At 48.7% G+C, this 19,805-nt stretch overlaps 8 protein-coding genes across 8 annotated transcripts; 6 read left to right on the top strand and 2 right to left on the bottom strand.

The window, feature by feature from the left end:
* Positions 1–75: 75 nt before the first annotated feature.
* Positions 76–939, top strand: ONS95_011455 (uncharacterized protein; the record flags this gene model as incomplete). Its single annotated transcript, XM_058505074.1, has 1 exon — positions 76–939. One exon carries the CDS (start codon positions 76–78, stop codon positions 937–939), a length of 864 nt encoding a protein of 287 aa, XP_058359631.1.
* Positions 940–1,525: 586 nt separating this feature from the next.
* Positions 1,526–1,825, top strand: ONS95_011454 (uncharacterized protein; the record flags this gene model as incomplete). The annotated part of the gene is made up of 1 exon (XM_058505073.1): positions 1,526–1,825. The coding sequence occupies one exon, from the start codon at positions 1,526–1,528 to the stop codon at positions 1,823–1,825; it is 300 nt and encodes a 99-aa protein (XP_058359630.1).
* A 723-nt stretch (positions 1,826–2,548) lies between these two features.
* On the top strand, positions 2,549–4,245 carry ONS95_011453 (uncharacterized protein; the record flags this gene model as incomplete). Its single annotated transcript, XM_058505072.1, has 4 exons — positions 2,549–2,725; positions 2,774–3,333; positions 3,390–3,486; positions 3,532–4,245. 4 exons carry the CDS (start codon positions 2,549–2,551, stop codon positions 4,243–4,245), a joined length of 1,548 nt encoding a protein of 515 aa, XP_058359629.1.
* Positions 4,246–4,689: 444 nt separating this feature from the next.
* ONS95_011452 (uncharacterized protein) lies at positions 4,690–6,467 on the top strand (the record flags this gene model as incomplete). The annotated part of the gene is made up of 6 exons (XM_058505071.1): positions 4,690–4,802; positions 4,853–4,986; positions 5,049–5,425; positions 5,580–5,679; positions 5,822–6,039; positions 6,147–6,467. The coding sequence occupies 6 exons, from the start codon at positions 4,690–4,692 to the stop codon at positions 6,465–6,467; spliced, it is 1,263 nt and encodes a 420-aa protein (XP_058359628.1).
* Positions 6,468–7,636: 1,169 nt separating this feature from the next.
* On the top strand, positions 7,637–9,810 carry ONS95_011451 (uncharacterized protein; the record flags this gene model as incomplete). Its single annotated transcript, XM_058505070.1, has 2 exons — positions 7,637–7,840; positions 7,972–9,810. 2 exons carry the CDS (start codon positions 7,637–7,639, stop codon positions 9,808–9,810), a joined length of 2,043 nt encoding a protein of 680 aa, XP_058359627.1.
* A 58-nt stretch (positions 9,811–9,868) lies between these two features.
* Positions 9,869–15,227, bottom strand: ONS95_011450 (uncharacterized protein). The gene is made up of 12 exons (XM_058505069.1): positions 14,624–15,227; positions 14,367–14,572; positions 14,147–14,315; positions 13,611–14,095; positions 13,299–13,561; positions 13,166–13,247; positions 12,597–13,116; positions 12,221–12,538; positions 11,462–12,170; positions 11,145–11,411; positions 10,626–11,089; positions 9,869–10,538 (listed from the first exon to the last, which is right to left on the bottom strand). Exons 1-12 carry the CDS (start codon positions 15,199–15,201, stop codon positions 10,118–10,120), a joined length of 4,482 nt encoding a protein of 1,493 aa, XP_058359626.1. The 5' UTR covers positions 15,202–15,227; the 3' UTR covers positions 9,869–10,117.
* ONS95_011449 (uncharacterized protein) lies at positions 15,228–18,240 on the bottom strand. The gene is made up of 5 exons (XM_058505068.1): positions 18,041–18,240; positions 17,786–17,960; positions 17,657–17,706; positions 17,255–17,606; positions 15,228–17,204 (listed from the first exon to the last, which is right to left on the bottom strand). The coding sequence occupies exons 1-5, from the start codon at positions 18,057–18,059 to the stop codon at positions 16,538–16,540; spliced, it is 1,263 nt and encodes a 420-aa protein (XP_058359625.1). The 5' UTR covers positions 18,060–18,240; the 3' UTR covers positions 15,228–16,537.
* PEX11 (Peroxisomal membrane protein PMP27) lies at positions 18,219–19,427 on the top strand. The gene is made up of 2 exons (XM_058505067.1): positions 18,219–18,980; positions 19,031–19,427. The coding sequence occupies exons 1-2, from the start codon at positions 18,439–18,441 to the stop codon at positions 19,191–19,193; spliced, it is 705 nt and encodes a 234-aa protein (XP_058359624.1). The 5' UTR covers positions 18,219–18,438; the 3' UTR covers positions 19,194–19,427.
* The last annotated feature ends 378 nt before the right edge of the window (positions 19,428–19,805 follow it).

Genomic DNA, 19,805 nt, shown 5'->3' with positions numbered 1-19,805 from the left:
TCTCGACTACAAAATTCGTTACCATCAGATACACACTCAAAGCATCAAACTGCCTATAGAACAAATATCATAGCTATGTCTGCTTACACAACAAACCTCGTCAAGGCTGATGGCCTGAAGATATTCTACAGAGAAGCCGGTCCAAAGGACGCGCCAGTTATACTTCTTCTCCACGGGTTCCCAAGTTCATCTCACCAGTTCCGAAACCTCATCCCGCTACTCAGCCACAAGTACCGGGTGGTCGCTCCCGATCTTCCAGGGTTTGGCTTCACAGAAGTACCAGCAGAGCGCCAATATAGCTACACATTTGAGAACATCGCCACAAGCATCGGTGCATTCCTTGACGTCCTTGAGATCAAGAAGTTCTCGCCATACGTCTTCGATTATGGAGGACCAACTGGATTCCGTCTCGCGCTCCAGCGACCAGAAGCCATCCAAGTCATCTTCACGCAAAACGGCAATGCCTACGAAGAAGGCCTCGGCGAGTTCTGGGCACCTGTTCAAGCGCTATGGATGGAGGATACTCCAGAGCAACGAGCTGTAATCCAAAAAGCTCTCCTCACCCTCGAAACTACCAAATGGCAATATACGAACGGTTCTCATGACCAACAAGTAGCCCCTGAAGCTCCCTACTTGGACTGGGCACTGATGGAGCGGCCCGGCCAAACAGAGATTCAGATTGGTTTCTTCTACGACTACCGTACCAATCTTCCCTTGTATCCTCTCTTCCAAGAATACTTTCGAAAGTCGCAAGTTCCACTCATTGCATTCTGGGGCAAGAATGATGAGATTTTCGTCCCACCTGGAGCGGAGGCTTTCAAGAGGGATTTGCCGAATGCGGAGATCCATTTGTTGGACACGGGACATTTCGCTGTGGAGACTATGACTGCGGAGATTGGGAAGTTGATGTTGGATTTCCTGGCTAAGAATGGTATCTAGTTGATGGTTGATGGGGATAGAGTAGGACTCTGGGGACTCTAGGGACTCTAGGTAGTGGATAGTACAAATAGCGACGGAGCTATTATCTGATATATCAGCTAGTGGAGAATTCTTAAATTTCTACTTCTTAAAGTTTATCAATCCTTTAAATGCTTTCAAATACACCACTCCTCCCATCTGAAGCCCGGCCTCCAAGTGGAATTTGAAGCCGATCCCAGTCACTATCAACAACTCGCACTTTGGCCGAGATGACGATATCACTCTTATGGATAAGAAATTCAATAGAAGCTGGATCTAGGACCATGACCCATTCCCCAAGTGGGCTGCATTATTAGGAGCAATACTATTGTAAACATGTGTTGGTCTAATGAGCCTGGAGATGTCTCTCAAAATGGAGAACAATCAGAAGGAACCACAAGTCTACAATTTAGATTGCTTCAAGCCAGGTTCCACATGGTTCCTTCCTCAGAACTATCATCCAGCTAAGCCGCCTTAGACTCCAATATCAAAATTCGATCTGAGAGAAACAAGTACACACGTGCTTCAAGTCTTGGCGGTCGTCTCTCCTCATTAAGTCCATGAGACAATGCCGGAAAGTCTCCGATGGAACAGACGGCACCAGAAGATATGCCAGACGCCACCAAATACCACCGGGCTGTCATCCGACTTCATCGGGCAACTTTCTGAACAAAAAGTCGGCATCACCGATACACCAGCTCTTCCTCTTGTGCAGGGGGGACTGCGACCCGCTCTGTTTATCATGCCAGCGGGCGTGCAGGACAGCGACGATGTTATTGGGCGTTGGAAAGTCAAGCCTTTTAAGTCCCGATTTAAGGGTATGGATGCATCCTTTAGGGCAGCTCAGCGGATCGAGAAGAATAACTAGCGGTGGTTGGTGTGTGCGTAAGGATTGAGATGGTCTCTGGGTTTGGCTGGGCTGTGACTGACAGCAAAACAAACGTAGTAAAAGCGTGCATCGTTAGGTTGTCGAAGTTATTCTATTTAAAGAGGCCAGTCGCAGGCAAATAACAGGCGATAAGAAGTTCTGGTCAATAGTCGCTTCCATCTTCTCGTCTCAAGAAATGTCGAGGATTGAAGCCCTCCCAAGCCACTGAGCGAACATCTCAGCATCCTTGCACCCACCACACCGGCAATCTATCTTTCGGCTACCGTATGATTGGCCTCGAGCCACAGGATGATCACGCGCCTAGTTACCCCATAACCATAACCATAACCATAACCATAACGGGTGGCTTTCTCGAGGGGAGGCTTGATTCCCCCAAGCAAAAAGCTTGAACTAGTCTTCGGTATAAGTTAACAAAACGTCGAAGCTTGTCCAATGTTGGATGGCTTCCCCCCGTGCAAATCCCTGCCGTGTGCCGAGCCCTGCCTTCCATCTCGAGGGTCCAACGTCAATCTTGCCTGTCTTCGTGAGGTCGAGCCGAGCTTCTGCTTCTGATAATAGCTGAGCTGCAAGACTAAGTACCTTGCGACCGTTTCCCCCGGTGCCACACCACATAAGTATCATCCATTTCCCATTTCCCCGACTTCACTCTTGTTTTCCTCGCCTCACACATCTCTCTCTACTCCAGACCTCTCCTCCTCAGCAATGTTCGGGTTCAAGAAGGAACCAGCCGTCCAGGCGCAAGGCGACTTTGGCTCGGATGCGCCCTATGTCCAAAATGCGGAAACGGATTTGGAGAATACAGGCAAGAATCGATGGGCGAAGCTCTGGCCGGTCATGGCTTGCGGAGCTGGTCTTTTCTCCGATGGATATGTGAACAACGTAGGTAGACTATGCGCACTTAGTCCGCGAGTACTGACAATTTTGTAGGTCATAGGTTCCGTATCAACAATGCTCGGCCAGATCTACGGCGCCAGATATAAAGGATCCAGTGCCCAGAAGAACATTTCCGCCATCACATTCGCTGGTACTGTACTCGGCCAGCTCATTTTTGGTTATACCAGCGACAAGTGGTCGAGAAAAAACTCTTTATTACTCTCGACCGTTATCCTCATCGTTTTCACGGCTCTTGCAGCAGGATCGTACGGCGCCGGTGGCAGTCTACAAGGCATGTTTGCTGCTCTTACAGCATATCGTTTCCTCGTCGGAATTGGTATTGGAGGAGAGTATCCAGCAGGTAGTGTTGCATGCTCTGAAGCCACGGGAGAGCTCAAGTCCGGCACAAGAAATCGATGGTTCATCCTTTTTACCAATGTCATGATCGACTGGGGGTTCGTCATTGGTGCTTTCATACCTTATCTCCTCGTGGTTATTTGCACAGAAAATCATCTGCGTGCTGCATGGAGAATCTCCTTGGGTTTGGGTGTTTTGCCCCCCTTGATTTTGCTGTGGTTGCGGATCAAGCTCCAGGAACCCGAGGAGTTCAAGAAGTAAGTCTTACAAGTCTGATGGCTGCTAGGAGCTTAGAATTTTCTGACTCGACCAGGGAGAGCATGAAATATGTCAGAATTCCTTACCTATTGGTACTTAGATACTATGGATTCAGGCTCTGCATCGTTTCCCTGGTTTGGTTCCTCTACGACGTAAGGCTCTGGAATAAAGTAAGGAACTCTTGCTGACATTCCTAGTTCTCTACTTATTCCTTCGGTATCTTCTCGTCAACAATTCTCGCAAATATCTACGGAGATACAGCTCCACTCACAACAGTTTTCGGGTGGAACACAGTAATCAACTTGTTCTATATTCCTGGTGCTATGCTGGGTTCCATTTACTCAGACAAGATTGGTCCCAAGTATGCCCTAGCCTCTGGTGTATTTGCGCAAGCTGTGGTCGGCTTCATCATGGCCGGTCTATATCCAACCCTTGCCAAACCCGAGAATGTAGTTGGGTTTGCCGTGGTTTACGGAATCTTCTTGTCGCTTGGAGAACTCGGCCCAGGGGATAATATTGGACTGGTTGCATCGAAGACATGTGCTACAGGAGTCCGAGGACAATATTATGCTATCGCTGCTGCGATCGGGAAGGTTGGTGCCTTTGTTGGCACCTACATCTTCCCATATATTGAGGCGGCAGGAGGAAAGGGCACGAATGCTTCTGCTCAGTATCCTTTCTATGTCTCAAGTTGTTTCTGTGTCCTATCGGCGTTCGTGGTCATGGTGTTCCTCCCCTTCATCGGGCAGGATACCATCACGAAAGAGGATATCAAGTTCAGGGAGTATCTCACAAGTAAAGGGTGGGATGTGAACCAATTGGGTTTGTTGAAGGGCGAGTCTGTTGAGAGCCGGGCTGCTGTTGCGGATGCTATTAATGCTGAGCATGAGAAGGATGCGAAGTCCGAGTAAGCGGAGGAATGGAAAGGTTCTGTTAGCTCGAGTAACGTTAATTAATGTCCTTGACTAGTCAATTACGTATTGATATAGTTATGAGAAGCGCTCTATTGGCAATAGCTTCGGATGTTTTGGGATGTTGAAGTTTGGATGAGGTCTGGTAGTGAAAGGACGAGCTCCATAATTGGTGACGGTCATGTCAAGCTGGTCCACCGAATTGATCTGCAGCAGCAGCTCGATACTGTAAAGTATGACGTCTAGAAAGATACTTAGCATAAGCTGAATACCAAGTTTCATAATTGACGCCGCTGAAGGTTCAAGCACCCAAAGATGCGCTGGTTGATCAGTTGATATGCTTCACATAAGTAAGCTTATCGGGTAGGGTGCTATGCGCCAGCGCTCCGAAGCCTCTCCATCAGTCTTCCTCCAAAGTCAACTCACACCAGCAACTAACCCACGATGGCGTCCATCATCCCTTTCGTACGCCGTAATTGGGCTTTGGCCTATCCAGCAAGGCCTGCAAAGAGCCAGGACGCCTTGCGGATTGGCCTTCTGGGCGCATCAACCATCGCGTGAGCTGTCTCCACTGTGGTAATGCGCAAGCCATGCTGATGAGCATCAGACCACTTGCGGTTATTGGACCTGCGAAATCTCATCCAGATGTCATTGTTGTAGCTGTAGCTGCACGAGACAAGAAAAGGGCTACTGCGTATGCGAAGCAGCATGGTATTGCAATCGTACATGAATCGTATCAAGGTTGGAGCTCAGATCTCGTCCAGCATAAGCAAACAATGACTGACTGACCTTCTGCAAACCAGAATTAATCGACGACCCCTCGATCGATGCCGTCTACATCCCTCTCCCGAACGGCCTCCACTACGAATGGGCAGTCAAAGCTCTTAAAGCACACAAACACGTCCTCCTCGAGAAACCCTCCACGTCCAACGCCTCGGAAGCATCCTCTCTCTTCCGGTCACCCCTCCTCTCCCAGCCAAATGCCCCAGTCCTCCTCGAAGCCTACCATTCGCGCTTTCATCCTGCATGTTCTGCCTTTCTCGCGCATATTGATCACAAGAATGTCGTTTCGGCACATACGACGATGACGTGCCCGCGTTATGTATTTCCAGAAACGGACATTCGGTTCGATTATGATATTGGGGGAGGTGTCACGATGGATATGGGTGCATATACTACAGTGGGTTATCATACATGCTCTTTTCTCCTCTTCGAGATCAAGTCGCGAAGGTTGCGGCTGCGGCAGCACAGTTCTCTCACATGTAGCATGTCGACGTTGTTACTCTGCAATGATACCCAAGTAACGAACACTAATTGTGCTTGGTGTACTATAGTTGTTTTTGCGCCTAATATTTGGGACTGAACCAGACGAATGTTTGGAGGCAGTACCTAGACCGATGCCCAAGGGGTTTGATCAGAGGTGCGATCAGGCTAGTACGTGGACATCCTTACAGCGTACCCCTCTTATTTCTGGATCGACTTTTCTAGAAAAGGAACTTCTCGCGAACACATCCGATCTACACATTTCCACAAATTATACATTCTATGAAGCCCGCATTCGCTAACTTTCCTCAAGTGACGGCTAAATGGCGATTCCCAAATGGAGGAATTGGCACGATGTATATCGATCTGAGTCTACATGGTCCAGGACCCCTTCCGGGGTTACAATGGCCGAGGTGCGAGGTTGAACATCGTGAAACTGTTATCCAGGATGAAAGCCTCGGAGAGGGAAGTAAAAAAGAACATGTGGTTGTCAAGAAAGTCATCATTTGGAATATGCTTATGCCTGTGGTGGTGAGCTCATTTTGAGTTATTCCCAAACCCACGGAATACCTCCGACTCGATCCCTCGATCCCACGATGATTGTACCATGTTTCTATACTGACATCCTGACCTTGTAGTGGCATCGAATCGATATTGTGGAGCATCACTCTATCCGAAGCTCATCTGACAAACAACCCCTCAAAACTTGGACGACAACCGTGTATCAGAAGGCCTATACCTGGCAGGACGAAGCTCGAAAAGGTCAAGGACACGAATCTTGGTCTACGTACAGACACCAACTGGAGCAGTTTGTGTACAGAATCAAAGGCAGAGGGTCATCTTCGGGTATCTGGATGGAAGGCGAAGATTCCGTGAAACAAATGGAGATGATTGATTCTGCCTACAGGAAAGCCGGTTTACCGCTCAGACCTACGAGCCATTATCGAGAGACAGTCTGATATGATTCCAAATGTTTGTTTCGATTTTAACAGATGGCTGGACCTCGGCTTCCCTGCCCATATCATCTCATGAGGCAGACTTCTCTGTGTAATCATGAGAGTGCCGGCATGAACTGGATCAGAGGTAAGGTTTGTGCGAAGGAACGACAACGGGACCGAGTCCTGTTTGAGCGTGCCAACGTACGGCGGTTTGGCTCGATGGAGTACTGGTCGTTCCAAGTTCCCGGCCATGCTCAAAACACGCCAATCATTTATCAGATGACAGTTTTGACAGCTGCGCCTCGTCGTGGGGTCAAGCCCGGATACAAAACTTGAAGCAATCCCGGGACCACAAATTCATCATTAGCCTTGTCTTGATACAAGGGCTATTTTTGGCTTCTATAGGAGATTTGACATCGCCGTCGTTGTGTTGTAGGAGAGACTTGGATTGATATCTACAATTCGATGTAGCATTGAAAAGTTAAGTACGCTTCGAATCAATCTCCAGAGTCGGGCAAGAATGAGACTGGTCGATGAATCTTTAAAGTTCACAGCTCGACAGGGGAAAGAACAAGCATCCAGTGGTGTTGATAGCGCCCGTCTCTTGATCGACGAAGATCTTTCAGGATTGATCCAATGATGTCCGTTGGCTTTGACAGACTCATCCCCGCCACCCACATCGGAATGTTCTTCCAACGACAGCTGCTTCAACGGCGTGTTTGATATCCCAGGACGCATTGTCCGTGCGGCCGGGTGCCACAGCCACATCACGGGAAGCCTGCGATATCCGACGAATAACCTCCCCGCTAGTGGTTTAAGGTGCGCCGAGGATACGGTAAGCGAGGTCTGAAGGTCTGAGGCAAGCATGGCATGGGTGTTGGGCAGGCGGGCATGGGCTTGTTTCTACCGGGCTCAGGCTTCTCTGTTTTCCCCCTCTATTTCGATTCTCCGGTCCTCCAACGTTGAAAACGGGTGTGTTGCCCAGATCCACCTCTTATCCAGATTATCAGGGGTTGACGCGTAAAGGAGCTGCAGCCCTGCGAGGCATAGCTCTCCTCCTCCATACCCAAGCTTTCTCTCCATGTCCTTGTATATAGAGATCTCTCCTAGCTTATATTCTTCTCTTCACGCCACTTCCACCTGCTTGCTTACTTCCTTTTTCTTGTCTTCTCTTCAAAAGTTTGCCCAAGATGCGCTTCCAGCTCTTGTTTCTTGTTGCGGGACGATTATTTCTCGTGTCCGCTCAGGTTTTGTTTAGCCAGCCCACGGAAGGGGAGGTTATGAGCGGGGGGGTTCCTTTTGTTCTTAATGTTGCCGAATCGACGTCAGCGCCATATTTCAGCCAGATGACGAATTTTTCACTGTATCTTCTTGCCGGGTCGTATTCTTCTCCTGTAAGTTATGGCCCTTATTTTGGCATATCGATCTGCGAGTCCTGTACTTGATTTGCGTCCAAACCATGCAAGATTTGTCTTCTATGTTCGCCTGTGTCGATGACCAATACACAGCCTGACTGATTGATTAGATCCCACTTTTTGCTTGGAACCTTCCAGACGTCAATCCTTCTACTATTGCCAACAATGTCAATATTCCTTCTGATATGGGAACAAACGCAATCGATGCGTACTTCCTAGGAATCCGTGGCACCATTCTTCTCGCCTCGACCCTTTCGGTAACCTACTTTTCACCTCTCTTCACTCTTCAAAATATGACCGGTCCCTCATCACTCGTTCCCGCGGGTACCACGAGAACACTTACCGCTGCCACGGGTACTGCTACGGGTACTCGAATATCAACACCAACATCCAAGCCTCTTCCCCGAGCCATCAACTGTTTGGATCCAAACACAGGGTTAGAAATCGTGGTTTCGATTGGAGAAATTTCAGTGGATAGTGCATGCAGCCGATCAGCAATCAGTATGCTTGATCTCCTCTCCACCCAAACTAGATCCGCGACAACAATTCCGACTGCGAGTTCGGCTTCGTCTCCAACGACAGCTGTCGGTAGCAGCAACGCAAACAACACATCCACCAGTCCCAGCGCTCAAACATCAATCGGCGCAGCCACGGATCAGAGCAAAGCCTCTGGACTCAGCGGCCGTGTCGTCTATATTAGTATCATCGCTGCGCTATCTCTCCTAGCTCCAATAATCTGCCTTTGGCTCGCCCTCCGCCATCGCGCAGCCCAAGCCCTACAACCCCAATCACCCTCCCCATTCGCCATTTTCCGGCCCCTCTTATCCAACCTCAAAAACTTTGCTGTATTCTTCGGCAAAAAGGCTTCCCAGCAGCGCACACAGACCAGACCGAAACGCAAACACAGCGACGCGGAGAAAGGCGAAGGATTGGAAGTCCATGTTACGAGGTCATTGCGCCATATGTCGACGAGGCAATCGCAGCCAGTCGCTCCACCAGTTAATACAAGATCGAGTATGGTGCAGCGTCGTGCGTTCGAGGAGATGTATACGAAGCGGGAGAGTCGGAAAACGATCCTTGCTGAGCTGGAAGGCGATGCTATCATTTCTGAAGTACCTGGGATGCCAGCTACCATAACGGATCCTGCTGTACCGGAAAGCAGGTCAAAGTACGCACGTGAGAGTGTAGCGAGCGACATTAAGCATTGGAGGACGGACCTAGATCAGGCGTTTGATTCTTATGAGGCGAGGAGACGCAGTGAGACGATGAGTACAAGGACAGGTGCTGAAAATGAGAGGAGTAGTGAACGGGATAGTGTTACGACCAGAGGCACAACGGTTTTAAGCGAGGGTAAACAAGCAAAGGTGGTGAGAGGGAAGGAGGTCGCGAATATCGTTACGTATACGAGGAAGACTGTCTCACCGCCTCCACCACTACCAACATCATCACAAACACAGACGCAAACAGTATCATTACGTACCTCTCTCCAAGAAAGAGATCTCCCGCCAATACCGCACATCGCAGAGCTTTCCACCCTCCCTAGTCCCAACACCCACCGCACCGACCCTCCAATTCCAATATCTCGCTTCTCGGTGCGTAGTGCAAGCTTACCGAGGAGCAACACGATTTCAAATCTAGACTCGATTACAGATTCAGAATTCAAGGCGAAAGCGCGGGTCACACAGCTCGAAGATGAAGTGTTCAAGAGGGAAGCGAGCGTGGTCGTTAGGGGAATAGAGGAAGAGAAGAGGATTAGGATGGTTAGGCAGGAGAGGAGGGAGAGGAGGAGGGAGGAACTGCTTCGGGGTGGAGTTGGAGGAAGTGCGACTATCGACATGGAAGTCGTTAGGTGGGTGAGGAAAGGCAAGAATGGCGGAGTTGAAAGAGACGGAGTAGAGGAAGATGATGGCGAGTATAGAGCAAACACACATGCTGCTAGGTCACCCTAAATGTAGCTTGGATGAAATGAAAGTCTCATCTGAAGCAAAGATTTGAATTGAATATTGCATGACTGATGCTTCTATTTGTGAAGGGTGAGATGAGTTATCTGCTTAACGTGTCCTCTATGGTTTAGTGTCTAAATGCCTCATGTTTTCTGGCAAATGCGCCTCCACCTGGTTCGGGCTACTGCACCCGTCTATATCTCTACTCGTACTATACACAAGAAAGAAAATGAACGAAGAATTTCCATATCGAACGTCCCACCATCGCGAAAAGGTATCCTATTTAAAGCACAAAACAACAAGGGCAAACCCACTACTCCTTCTTCACCTTCCTCTTCCCCTTCGGCACTCTCGCCAACCAATACAACCCAACAGCACCAAAACAATTAACCACAATAAACATCCACAAGATCCCAAAATTCCTCCACCGGTCCGCATAATTCGCATTCACACTCTTCAAAAACACATTCGTGTACTTCACGCTGCAGAAACTGCAATCCGTGCTATCACCCTCGTTGAGCACGTAACCACCCGCGGCGGATGTGTACGGGTTGAGGTACTCGCCGCACGTGAGGTTGGAAGGCGGGTTGATGTGGAGATATTCGATGGAGGAGCAGACCACGTTGGTATTGGCGAGGCCGGTGGAGAGCATGCCGGATACGAGGTAGGTGAAAGGGCTGACGCGGTACATGAATATCCAGAAGCGCGGGAGGGCGTCGGGGGAGGCGAGGACGCTGGGTAGGAGTGTTAGTTTAATCCGCGCTTATTCTTCTCTTTGGGAAGTAGTAGATGGAACGAGCAAGGGGAAGACGCAAACTTACCCATTGAAAATCAAACACAGCGAGAACAGCAGATTGCCCACGTTACCAGCCGTCTCCGCGGTCTCAATACCAGCCACAACAAGATGTGTGAACGTCCCAGCAAACATGACGAAACTCCACAAGAATAAGAACATCAGTCCTCCACGCTCGGTAACCGCATCTGTAGGCTGAGCATTCCGGTACAAACCGATAGGGTAGTACCAGGTAAAGTACAGAATAATACCCCCGAGGGTGTTCCACGGCATCTCGACGATAAGGTTGGACAGAATGAAGACTACCCAAGAGTAGGTTTTTGATGGTCGTTCACGGGACTCGTAGAGTGAGCGTTGAGTTACGAAATGAGGCATGATTTGCTGGGAGAGATTGCCGAAGACTGTGAGGAGCATGAAGATTGCGAAGAGCTGGTTTTGGAGACCTTGCAAGGAGGTGGGTGCGTCCCAGAAAGAGAAACCAATGAAGAGACCCTAGGGATGTGTTAACTACAGGGGCGGTCAATGAGAACAACCGACCAAAACTTACTACTGATGTACAGAGAGCAGTCTTCGAGTAAAGGTACGAAGGCGTTCTCCAGTATTGCTGGAAGACACGGAGAAGGACAGCCATGAGCTGTACACTTGGTGGAGCGGCGAATTGATCCAATGCATGTGGGTCCTCAGAAACCGGCTTCTGACTGAGTGTTTCTTTCATACGAGCAAGTTCTGCCTTCACGGCTTGTCGTTCTGGAGAATGTTTCCAGACTTCAGGCCAGTCGATATCAGTGGTTGACCCAGGAGCTGCTCCAATGACCTGTTCGAATTAGCACAGAAATAGTGTCGTTCAAATTACATGAGACTCACCTCGAGCATCTTTTCAGCAGGGTTATCATCCGGTCCAAATTTAGCTGATCCATTCCTCTCAAAGTACTCGGTTAAAGTGCGCGAATCCTTTCCCACATCACCGAAGTAGACAGTCTTTCCACCACGTGCAAGAAACAAGAGACGATCGAACTCCTGAAAGAGAATAGCGGAAGGCTGGTGGATTGTGCAGAGAATAGCCTGTCCATTATCTGCGAGCTTACGGAGGAGTGCGAGAATCGACCATGCGGTTTGAGAGTCCAGACCGGAAGTAGGTTCGTCGAGGAATAGAAGAAGAGCCGGCTTAGCAGCAAGTTCAACCCCGATGGTGAGTCTTTTACGTTGTTCAACATTGAGACCTTCACCAGGGACACCGACGACCGCATCAGCATACGCTTCCATCTCCAGGACCTTGATGACTTCGTCTACATATGCAAGTTTCTCGGCATGGGGGATGGTCTTTGACTGGCGAAGAACTGCACTGAAAGTTAAGGCTTCTCTGACGGTTGAAGTGGCCAAATGGAGATCCTGCTGCTGAACGTATCCTGTCTTTCTCTGGAAGCCAGTGTCCCTTTCTCGGCCATCAACGAGCATCTGGCCAGAAACTACACCCATAGTGACACGGCTTGCGAGGACGTCGAGAAGCGTTGTTTTACCGGCACCGGAAACACCCATAAGTGCTGTGAGAGTACCAGGTATCACCCATCCGTCACTACACCAGGTTTAGCACACGTCCCGGTTACTATCCGTGGAACAACTTACACGTCATCCAAGAGCCTACGATCCTCCTTCTTGATCTTGATATCATAGTTGACACTGTCCCAGTGAAACACTGCCGTCTGCTTTTGAATGGAGGGAGGTGCATCAAGCACAGTCTTCTCTCTAGCAAGTACAGCTTCAGTATTAACGCGATCATCAACATTAGCTTCTTCATCAGGCTTTTTGGATCCGAGGTCTGGTACTCTGCCACGTCTGAAGAGCAGGACTTCACCCTTGCTTTTCTTGGCGGAAATGTACTCAGTGCAGATGAGGTAGACTGCGCATCCAAAGGCCATTAGTGCGAACATAACACCGAGGTTTCTGATACTCCTGTTAGCCTAACAGTATCACTAATGTACCTCCTACTTTAAATACGTACCTCCAGAGATGAGCACGCTCATATTTGAAGTTAACCATCAAATACGTATCTCCATCCACAAAATCTGCACCAGCTGCGGCCCCGGTAGTCGAACAGATCCTTTGTTCAGGCGTAATATTTTCGTATCCTAAACCAGCTGGGACGAACATCGCAGGAGAGCACGGAATCTTCAGCTTGTGGAACTCGTTGATCATCAGAGCTTCGAAAGCATATGCGACAGGGTTCAACCAATTAATCCATCTGAACCAAGGATGCATATCTCTTGTCGGGATGGCGAAACCAGTGTAGATAATCAGGGCGAGAATGAATAGTGCTGCAGGAGCCATTGCTTGAGATAAAGTCCTGGACATAGCAGCAATCGAGCGAAAGTACATGCTGATGGTAAGCGTGCACATGAAGGCAAATAGATAGAACACAAAAAAGTGTTCTGGTGTTCTCCGAAGATTGGTCATGAAGTACAATGCAAGGTTGAAGCAGGTAGCCGTGCCTATTTTATTTGGCAGGTCACACAGCATGGAGGCTGATCAATTGTAAGTCAATGTCATAGCTGTTTGGATAGCGGGTCATACCTATAGCTTCAGCAAATGGATGGTAGAAGGCGTATTTGGCTTGCTTTTCAACAATTGGTCGCTGGGCATACAACGTCAAGATCTGCCACGTATTTAGTAAAGTATTCGGAATCATTTCACGCACAGGGCTTACCTCTAAAGCGCTCTGGAAAGCCGCCATTAGAATTGCGAAGAATAGTAGCGCCCCTTTGCTGTACAGAGAAGCAGTCTCGTTCGGTAAATTGTAGAATACACTGCCAATGATGAGAGCCATTACAGCGTTTCCAATGAAGGAGGTCAGCATCAGTGTCATATCGCCTTGAAGTCTCTGGAAGCCGCGCTGTACGCAGAGCTTGACCTGCTGAACGACTGAAAGCGTGTATGGTGATTTGATGCGTTGGTTTTTGGATTGAGCGGCTGCCACTGATTAGCGATTGTCCACAACTTGGCTTATATATTTTCATACCTCGACGACCTTCCTTGAAAAGCTCCAGACTTGGGCCACCGATAGGATACAGGGTGTCAAATTCTTCGATATCTCTCATCAACTTCGCCCTATCATCACTTTTGTACCAGGCCGCAGCGAACTCGTCAGGGGTATATGGTGTCTTGCCCTCAAATCCTGGTCGTGTGACACGCTCTGCTGGACTTGTAATGGAGGTCAAGAAATCGCCTGTTGTTTGTCGTGGAGGACAGTCAAAGCCCATGTCCAGGAAGTACTTTTTGGCGGCATGAATATCCCCGAAATAGATCTGTCTGCCTTCATACAAGACGGCAACCTTGTCAAAAATATCGTAAATGCTTTGTGAGGCTTGGTAAATAGCAACGACTGCAGCCGAACCAGCAAGATCAGTCGACAGTCTGAGAGTCTTGACAAACTCCAATGCAGTGGCACTGTCCAATCCTCTGGTACTGTTATCCCAGCATTGCAGAGGACTTCCCCCAAGAGCTCTGTTCCCAAGTCAGCAATGACACCAGAAAGAAGGAAATGTTTCTGCTTACGCCTCTGCGATACTGACACGCTTCCTCTCTCCTCCGCTTACCCCACGAATGAAATCGTTTCCGACCTTGGTATTGAGTGTGTGATTAAGACCGAACACAGCCATTATCACATCGCGCATATGAGCGGCGTATTGTTCTCTCGTTACGCCAGGAATTCGGGTCCGGGGAGCTGGAAAACACATTAACAAACAAATGTTGACTATGCAGTCAGAAAACCTACCTCGAGCTTTCGCAGCAAACTCCAGAGTTTGTCCGACTGTTAGTTGAGGAAAATGGACATCGGTTTCCGCCTGGTAGATACACTCTCCTCTGAAATCGTTGTGCATTTGCTCGACCGAGATACCTTGGTAATTGATATGCGATTTCTCATCGATAAAATATCCATCAGTCTCTCCAGAAATAGTCTTCAGCAAAGTTGAACAACCACTAGTAGAGATTATAAGTAAGAGAAGATCGTATTGGGGAGTACAAATCTACCTTCCAGGTCGGCCTAGCACCACCAACATCTCTCCACTTCGGATTAACCCATCGAAATTCCTCAGGATCTGGATCTTGGTCTGCTGCCTACGGCCAATGATTTTCTTGAAGAGCGACGGGATTTCCAGAGGGTAGTTTCCAAAGGTCTTCTGGTAATCAGTGGCCTCACCAAATCCGTGCGCACTTAGATTCCGGTAGGCGATTCCAGCAACTCTTTTGGGGAACTTTTCGGGGTCCCGCGAATGAATAGCCAAAACTGTTTTCATCCATGATCTGTAGTTGAAACTGTCAGATCTAGGATCAAGGATTGGGTTGTTGGTCTCTTCGAAGGGGTTAACGTAGTCTCCCTCCCCGTTTTTCACTGAGTGGTGTGTGAGAGCTCGCGCCAGTTGATGGATTTGGGGCTTCAATTCTTCTTCATCTGCAGAATCCAGTAGAGATTCGTGACCGGTCTTCTCGCTGGACTGTCCTTCAGTCTCTTTTGCGTAGGTGTCGCCTGTTGGATTTATCTTCTCCTCAACTGTTTGCGCAACAGCCCCAGCCTGAGGCAAAACGCCAAATGGTGTTGCGGACGCCATGATATAGATGGCGCGCAGATGGCGCGGGGGCCGACGAATTAGGAAATACTAGTACAGTCAATTATTTAAAGGAGAGGAAGAAGATGAGATGGTTGACGACATGAGGACTGCCAACAACTGTAAAAGGTCACAACAAGCAGGTGGGGTATCAGGAGAGAAGAGAGAAGCATGGAAACAAAGCCAAGACCGAATATGAGAAGACCAGATGAACAATAATTTCATGTGCACGCGAAGGGTCCAGGCCGAGTGCAGCTTCCCTTCCCTTCTAGTCCCTTACCATCCCTGCAGGCGAATGCGAAGAAGAATACGAATACTCCGTACAGTGGGTGCGAACATTGCGAGAGCCTCTCACAAGACGACAAGCCCGACGGATGGCCAGACATCCGCTATCCGAGTCCACTCAGCTTCACAGAATCACAGGAACGATAGCAAGGATAGCAAGGATAGCATGCCCAGGCGGCTCTGGCATGGTGAAATGCGCTCCAGAATAAGCGAACGCCGGGTAGCTTCTTTGATTGACACAATGGCAGGCAGAACCATCACAACGCCGCATACTAGAATTGCAATCTTGAACCTAATCTGCTCCGCCGACTCGGGCAACGGTGCGGAGCGTGCCATGCGACTTCATATCTGTCAAACCCCCCGCTAACAATATCAACTCGCAAGACTGCAATGGGCTTGATCACTTTGAGTCATGCCAAGTTGTGCCACAACACCACATGCAGTTATCTTCGAAATGGCGGATGAAAATTGTATCCAGATGTCTGCGACGGTGACGGGGAGATACGGAGGCCATTTTTGCCAAGCGCTGCCAAACGAAATACCACCAATGAAAGAGGCGTATGAACGAACACGAGAAGGACAAGCAGCCAAGAAATAGCCATGTGCGGCGTAGTCGCCTCAAAAGTTTTTGAAAGTTGAGAACAAATTATTCAGATGGCGAAGCAAGAACAAACAAAGTTACATAAATCGAGTCCCGACTAGGGATCTCGTTCCCAAACATGGAGACAAGCTGGGACCCGCAACTTTAATACAACACCCAGTCTACCCCACGCTGACGAGATGCTCCATGCTCCATATAAGGTTAGAACCCCAAAGAAACTCAGTGCTGGAAATACGGATACGAAAATCATTGGGTGCCCAAAGAACTTAAAATAATGTGTTATCAGCGAGGTTGTTGGTGAGACCGATCTGGTATGATCATAACTTCTCAACCATTTTTGTGCTGTGCGACCCACGCGACTTTTTCTGTGCATTTGGGTTTGGTATATGATGGCTTCTTCATCTTCAAATGTCGTACACTGTTGCTGCGTTCGTACAATCCGAAACCGTTGGATTAAATCTTTCCGTTCGTAACCCGACCAGATCGACGTCTGCCACTCACAGGCTCATTCTCGACCTTGGCCTTTGTGCCTCCCTTCTTAGAGGCAGGAGGAGACTTTGTTGTCCCTTTTTCCACGTTCAGCTTCTTCGATCTCCTTGGCTTTTGAGGTATGGGTTCTGCCGTCTTGAGATCCTTCTTGCTGGTGGAGGTGCGCTTCTTTTTTACGGGAGTAATATCCCCTTCATTAAGATCCTCCTCATCCTCCTCTTCTTTGAGGACAATCTTCCGCTTCTTCGAAGGTCCCTTGGCTTTATTACTTATGCTTCCCTCCCCAGCATCTGCGCTGTTTCCTGCACCGCCGCCCATTTTCCCATCTACATCAGCAGCAACTGGCCCAGTCTTCTTCTGAATGCTTGGCACCACGCAACTTGTCCTGCCGCCAACAGTTAGGAAGGTAAGTTTTGCTCCATTGGGTAAAGTGGTCGCCGCATCTTTCTTTCCCTTGCCCCATCGATGCTTGAATAGCCATTCCTCTGGGAACTTGCTCGAATCTGCCAAATGATCGACTGCTGTCTGGCAGACATAGAGCATAGACGTATGAAGCTGCTTGATTTGGTCCGCGCTGAAAGTGTCGGTGTATTGCTCTGGGTGAAGCTTTGCGTGGTACATAATTTCATCACTGATAATGTCAGCGGTGATTCTTGGACATTGAATGAAAGGCAAGCCTACCCGACCCAGTTGCCAATACCGCTGATATTTGCTTGATCCAACATGAAAGCTTTCACAGGAACATGCCTCTTCTTCATCTTCTCTAGGAGCCATTCTTCTGTCAAGATGTCCTTGTCAATGACTGGGTCAGGGCCATTCTCTTTGAGTGGTGACGTGTTTCTGATGTCTTCGGCAGCGCAGTCGACAAGTCGGATACGAGCAAATCGCCGAGCATCCGTAAATGCTGCTTCGACCTTGGGCTCGCTGTCGGTCTCCAGGGCGAACTTCCAAAATTTCGGTGGCCATACTTCTTCTTTGTCTGTCTCCTTCGGTCGATAGTAAGCAGTCTGCTCTCCTCGAATATGAAACCACCCTATATATGTATATTAGCTTTCGACGTGGTAGTGGGTCTAGGATACTTACCGGTCATTCCGAAATGAAACACTGGATGCGGTGGAGATGACATGATCATCCTTTGTACTATCAGTAAGGTTTCCCAGTAAAATGCAGTTTCCCTTTCATGACGCTCGAAGAAGAAGTTGACATGCATACCAAAAATATTTGCCTTGCTGGCCAGCATCCAGAACTTTTTTTCCTGTCAAGGACGTCTGAAACTCCGTCGCGCTGGTCCCAACTTTTCCAAACACGTTTGCATCATCTTGAGCCTTGACTACAGAGAGAGTTTTGCCAACGAGACTCTTCTTCAAATGATGAACAATCCGCGCAACTGGGCAGCAAATTAGTATGAGTATGGATTATGGATTATCATGGTGTCATAGATATCTGTGGGGCAGGGACTAAAGGTACCTTCAGCGATCTCAGGCATTTTGAGGTTTGATATGGATACACGTAAGCTCGTCAAATTGTTTGTGTTTATGCCTTATAGAATTCGAGAGCAATGATGAAGGTAGCTTCTGAAGTAGGCAGACGCGTCCTGCTTGGTTGGATGAACAAGGATGAGGTGAAGCATGACACGAGGTAACGTGATCTCCACTGCAGTAATGTGGGGCTTGTGTTTTCCCAGTGGGGTCGGGATATATCCCGATCGACGACCGAGGTCTCCCGGGACTTCAGACTTTCACAAGCATACAACTGTCAATTCCTAAACATCTTCCCGACGCACCTCCATTTTCACTCTTCACATACCACTCATAACCCCCCCCCCCCGCCACAACTTCATCTAAATCATACAAACAACCGGCAAGATGGTTGCAGACTCCCTCATCTATCATCCCTCTGTGGCTCACTATCTCAAATACGTAGCGACGACCGTGGGCCGCGACAAGCTTCTCCGAACAATACAATACTTCTCACGCTTCTACGCCTGGTACCTCTACCGTACGAACGGCACGCCTGGGGAAATCGCGCCTTTTGATGCTATTAAGAAGCAGTTCGGACTGGCACGCAAGTTGATGCGCGTGGGCAAGAACGTAGAGCACTTCAAAGCAGCAGCTATCGCGGCAGATTCCAAGAGCTTGGATCCCATTATCAAGTTCTGCGCCGTGGGACGACAGTTGGGATATGCAGGATACCTGTCTCTGGATGCCGTCACATATTTGGATGCCGCGGGCATCAGAAAGAGTCCTATGACACAACGGTTGGCAAAGGAGGCCTACAGGTGTTGGATGTTTGGATTGATATTCAGTGCTGTTTCCGGCACGTATTCGCTGTACAACTTGAGACAGCAGCAGAAACGCATCAGCAAGGAGGATGGGGAGGGGGTCGTTGCTACAAAGAGAATTGAAAAGTATATCCCAGTCACCACCCAATTTATACTTTTGGCTAATTGCGATACAGGGAACGAGCAGCAATTAATCTCCAGCTTCTTTCCGACCTTTGCGATCTCACAATCCCCACCTCTGCCATTGGTCTGACGAGCTTCGATGACGGGTTCGTTGGGTTGGCTGGAACGGTTAGCAGTTTGATCGGAGTTTACTCGGTATGGAAGAAGACTGCATAAGGTGGCTGGAAATTAGGGTTTAATTGGCGTGTTTGTCTGATTGCGAGTTGTATTTAAGTTGGAATTCTTGGCTTTGCGATGAAATAGACCTGCTGCGCTGTGGAGGGAGTGATACTTCATTTGCCTACAATTTGATACCGGAATCTATGATTTTTGTCCACCATTGATCGCCATCGTTTTTGGATGGTTTGATTGAGAGAAGCTTGCCACAGTTCACAATTAAATTGATTTGGGTTAGAGTGTAAACCCATTCCTTGATCGACCCTCCTTCCATCCCTGCTGCCCCTGGTTTGCATGGATTCAGACCCTACAGCATAGCTGCTTCATGCCTAGTCTCGAAGAAGAGCTCACCTTGGCGACTAAAGACTCTGCAAGGCTGAGACGAAAGGGCTGCTATATCGTAATAACGAGTGGCCCTGTACATTCATACTGATACTGACTTGCTTGTTCTCAAGAACATATAACCTCATAGCAAGGTTTCGATCCGCATCAAACCTTCAGGCCCCCATGCATCAGAAGCCCAACCCAAAAAGAAAAATTGGAATCGCAAATGCCCTCCTGCTCTATCCATTCCCAATTATAATGTTCCGCTTGACTCCTCTATTCTAGGAA

The sequence above is a fragment of the Cadophora gregata genome (genome assembly GCF_030347475.1).
Source record: "Cadophora gregata isolate MNR1 chromosome Unknown scaffold_5, whole genome shotgun sequence".
Lineage (NCBI taxonomy): Eukaryota > Fungi > Ascomycota > Leotiomycetes > Helotiales > Ploettnerulaceae > Cadophora > Cadophora gregata.
The sequence above is the reverse complement of the archived record's forward strand: the minus strand, read 5'-3'. Positions and strand labels throughout refer to the sequence as shown.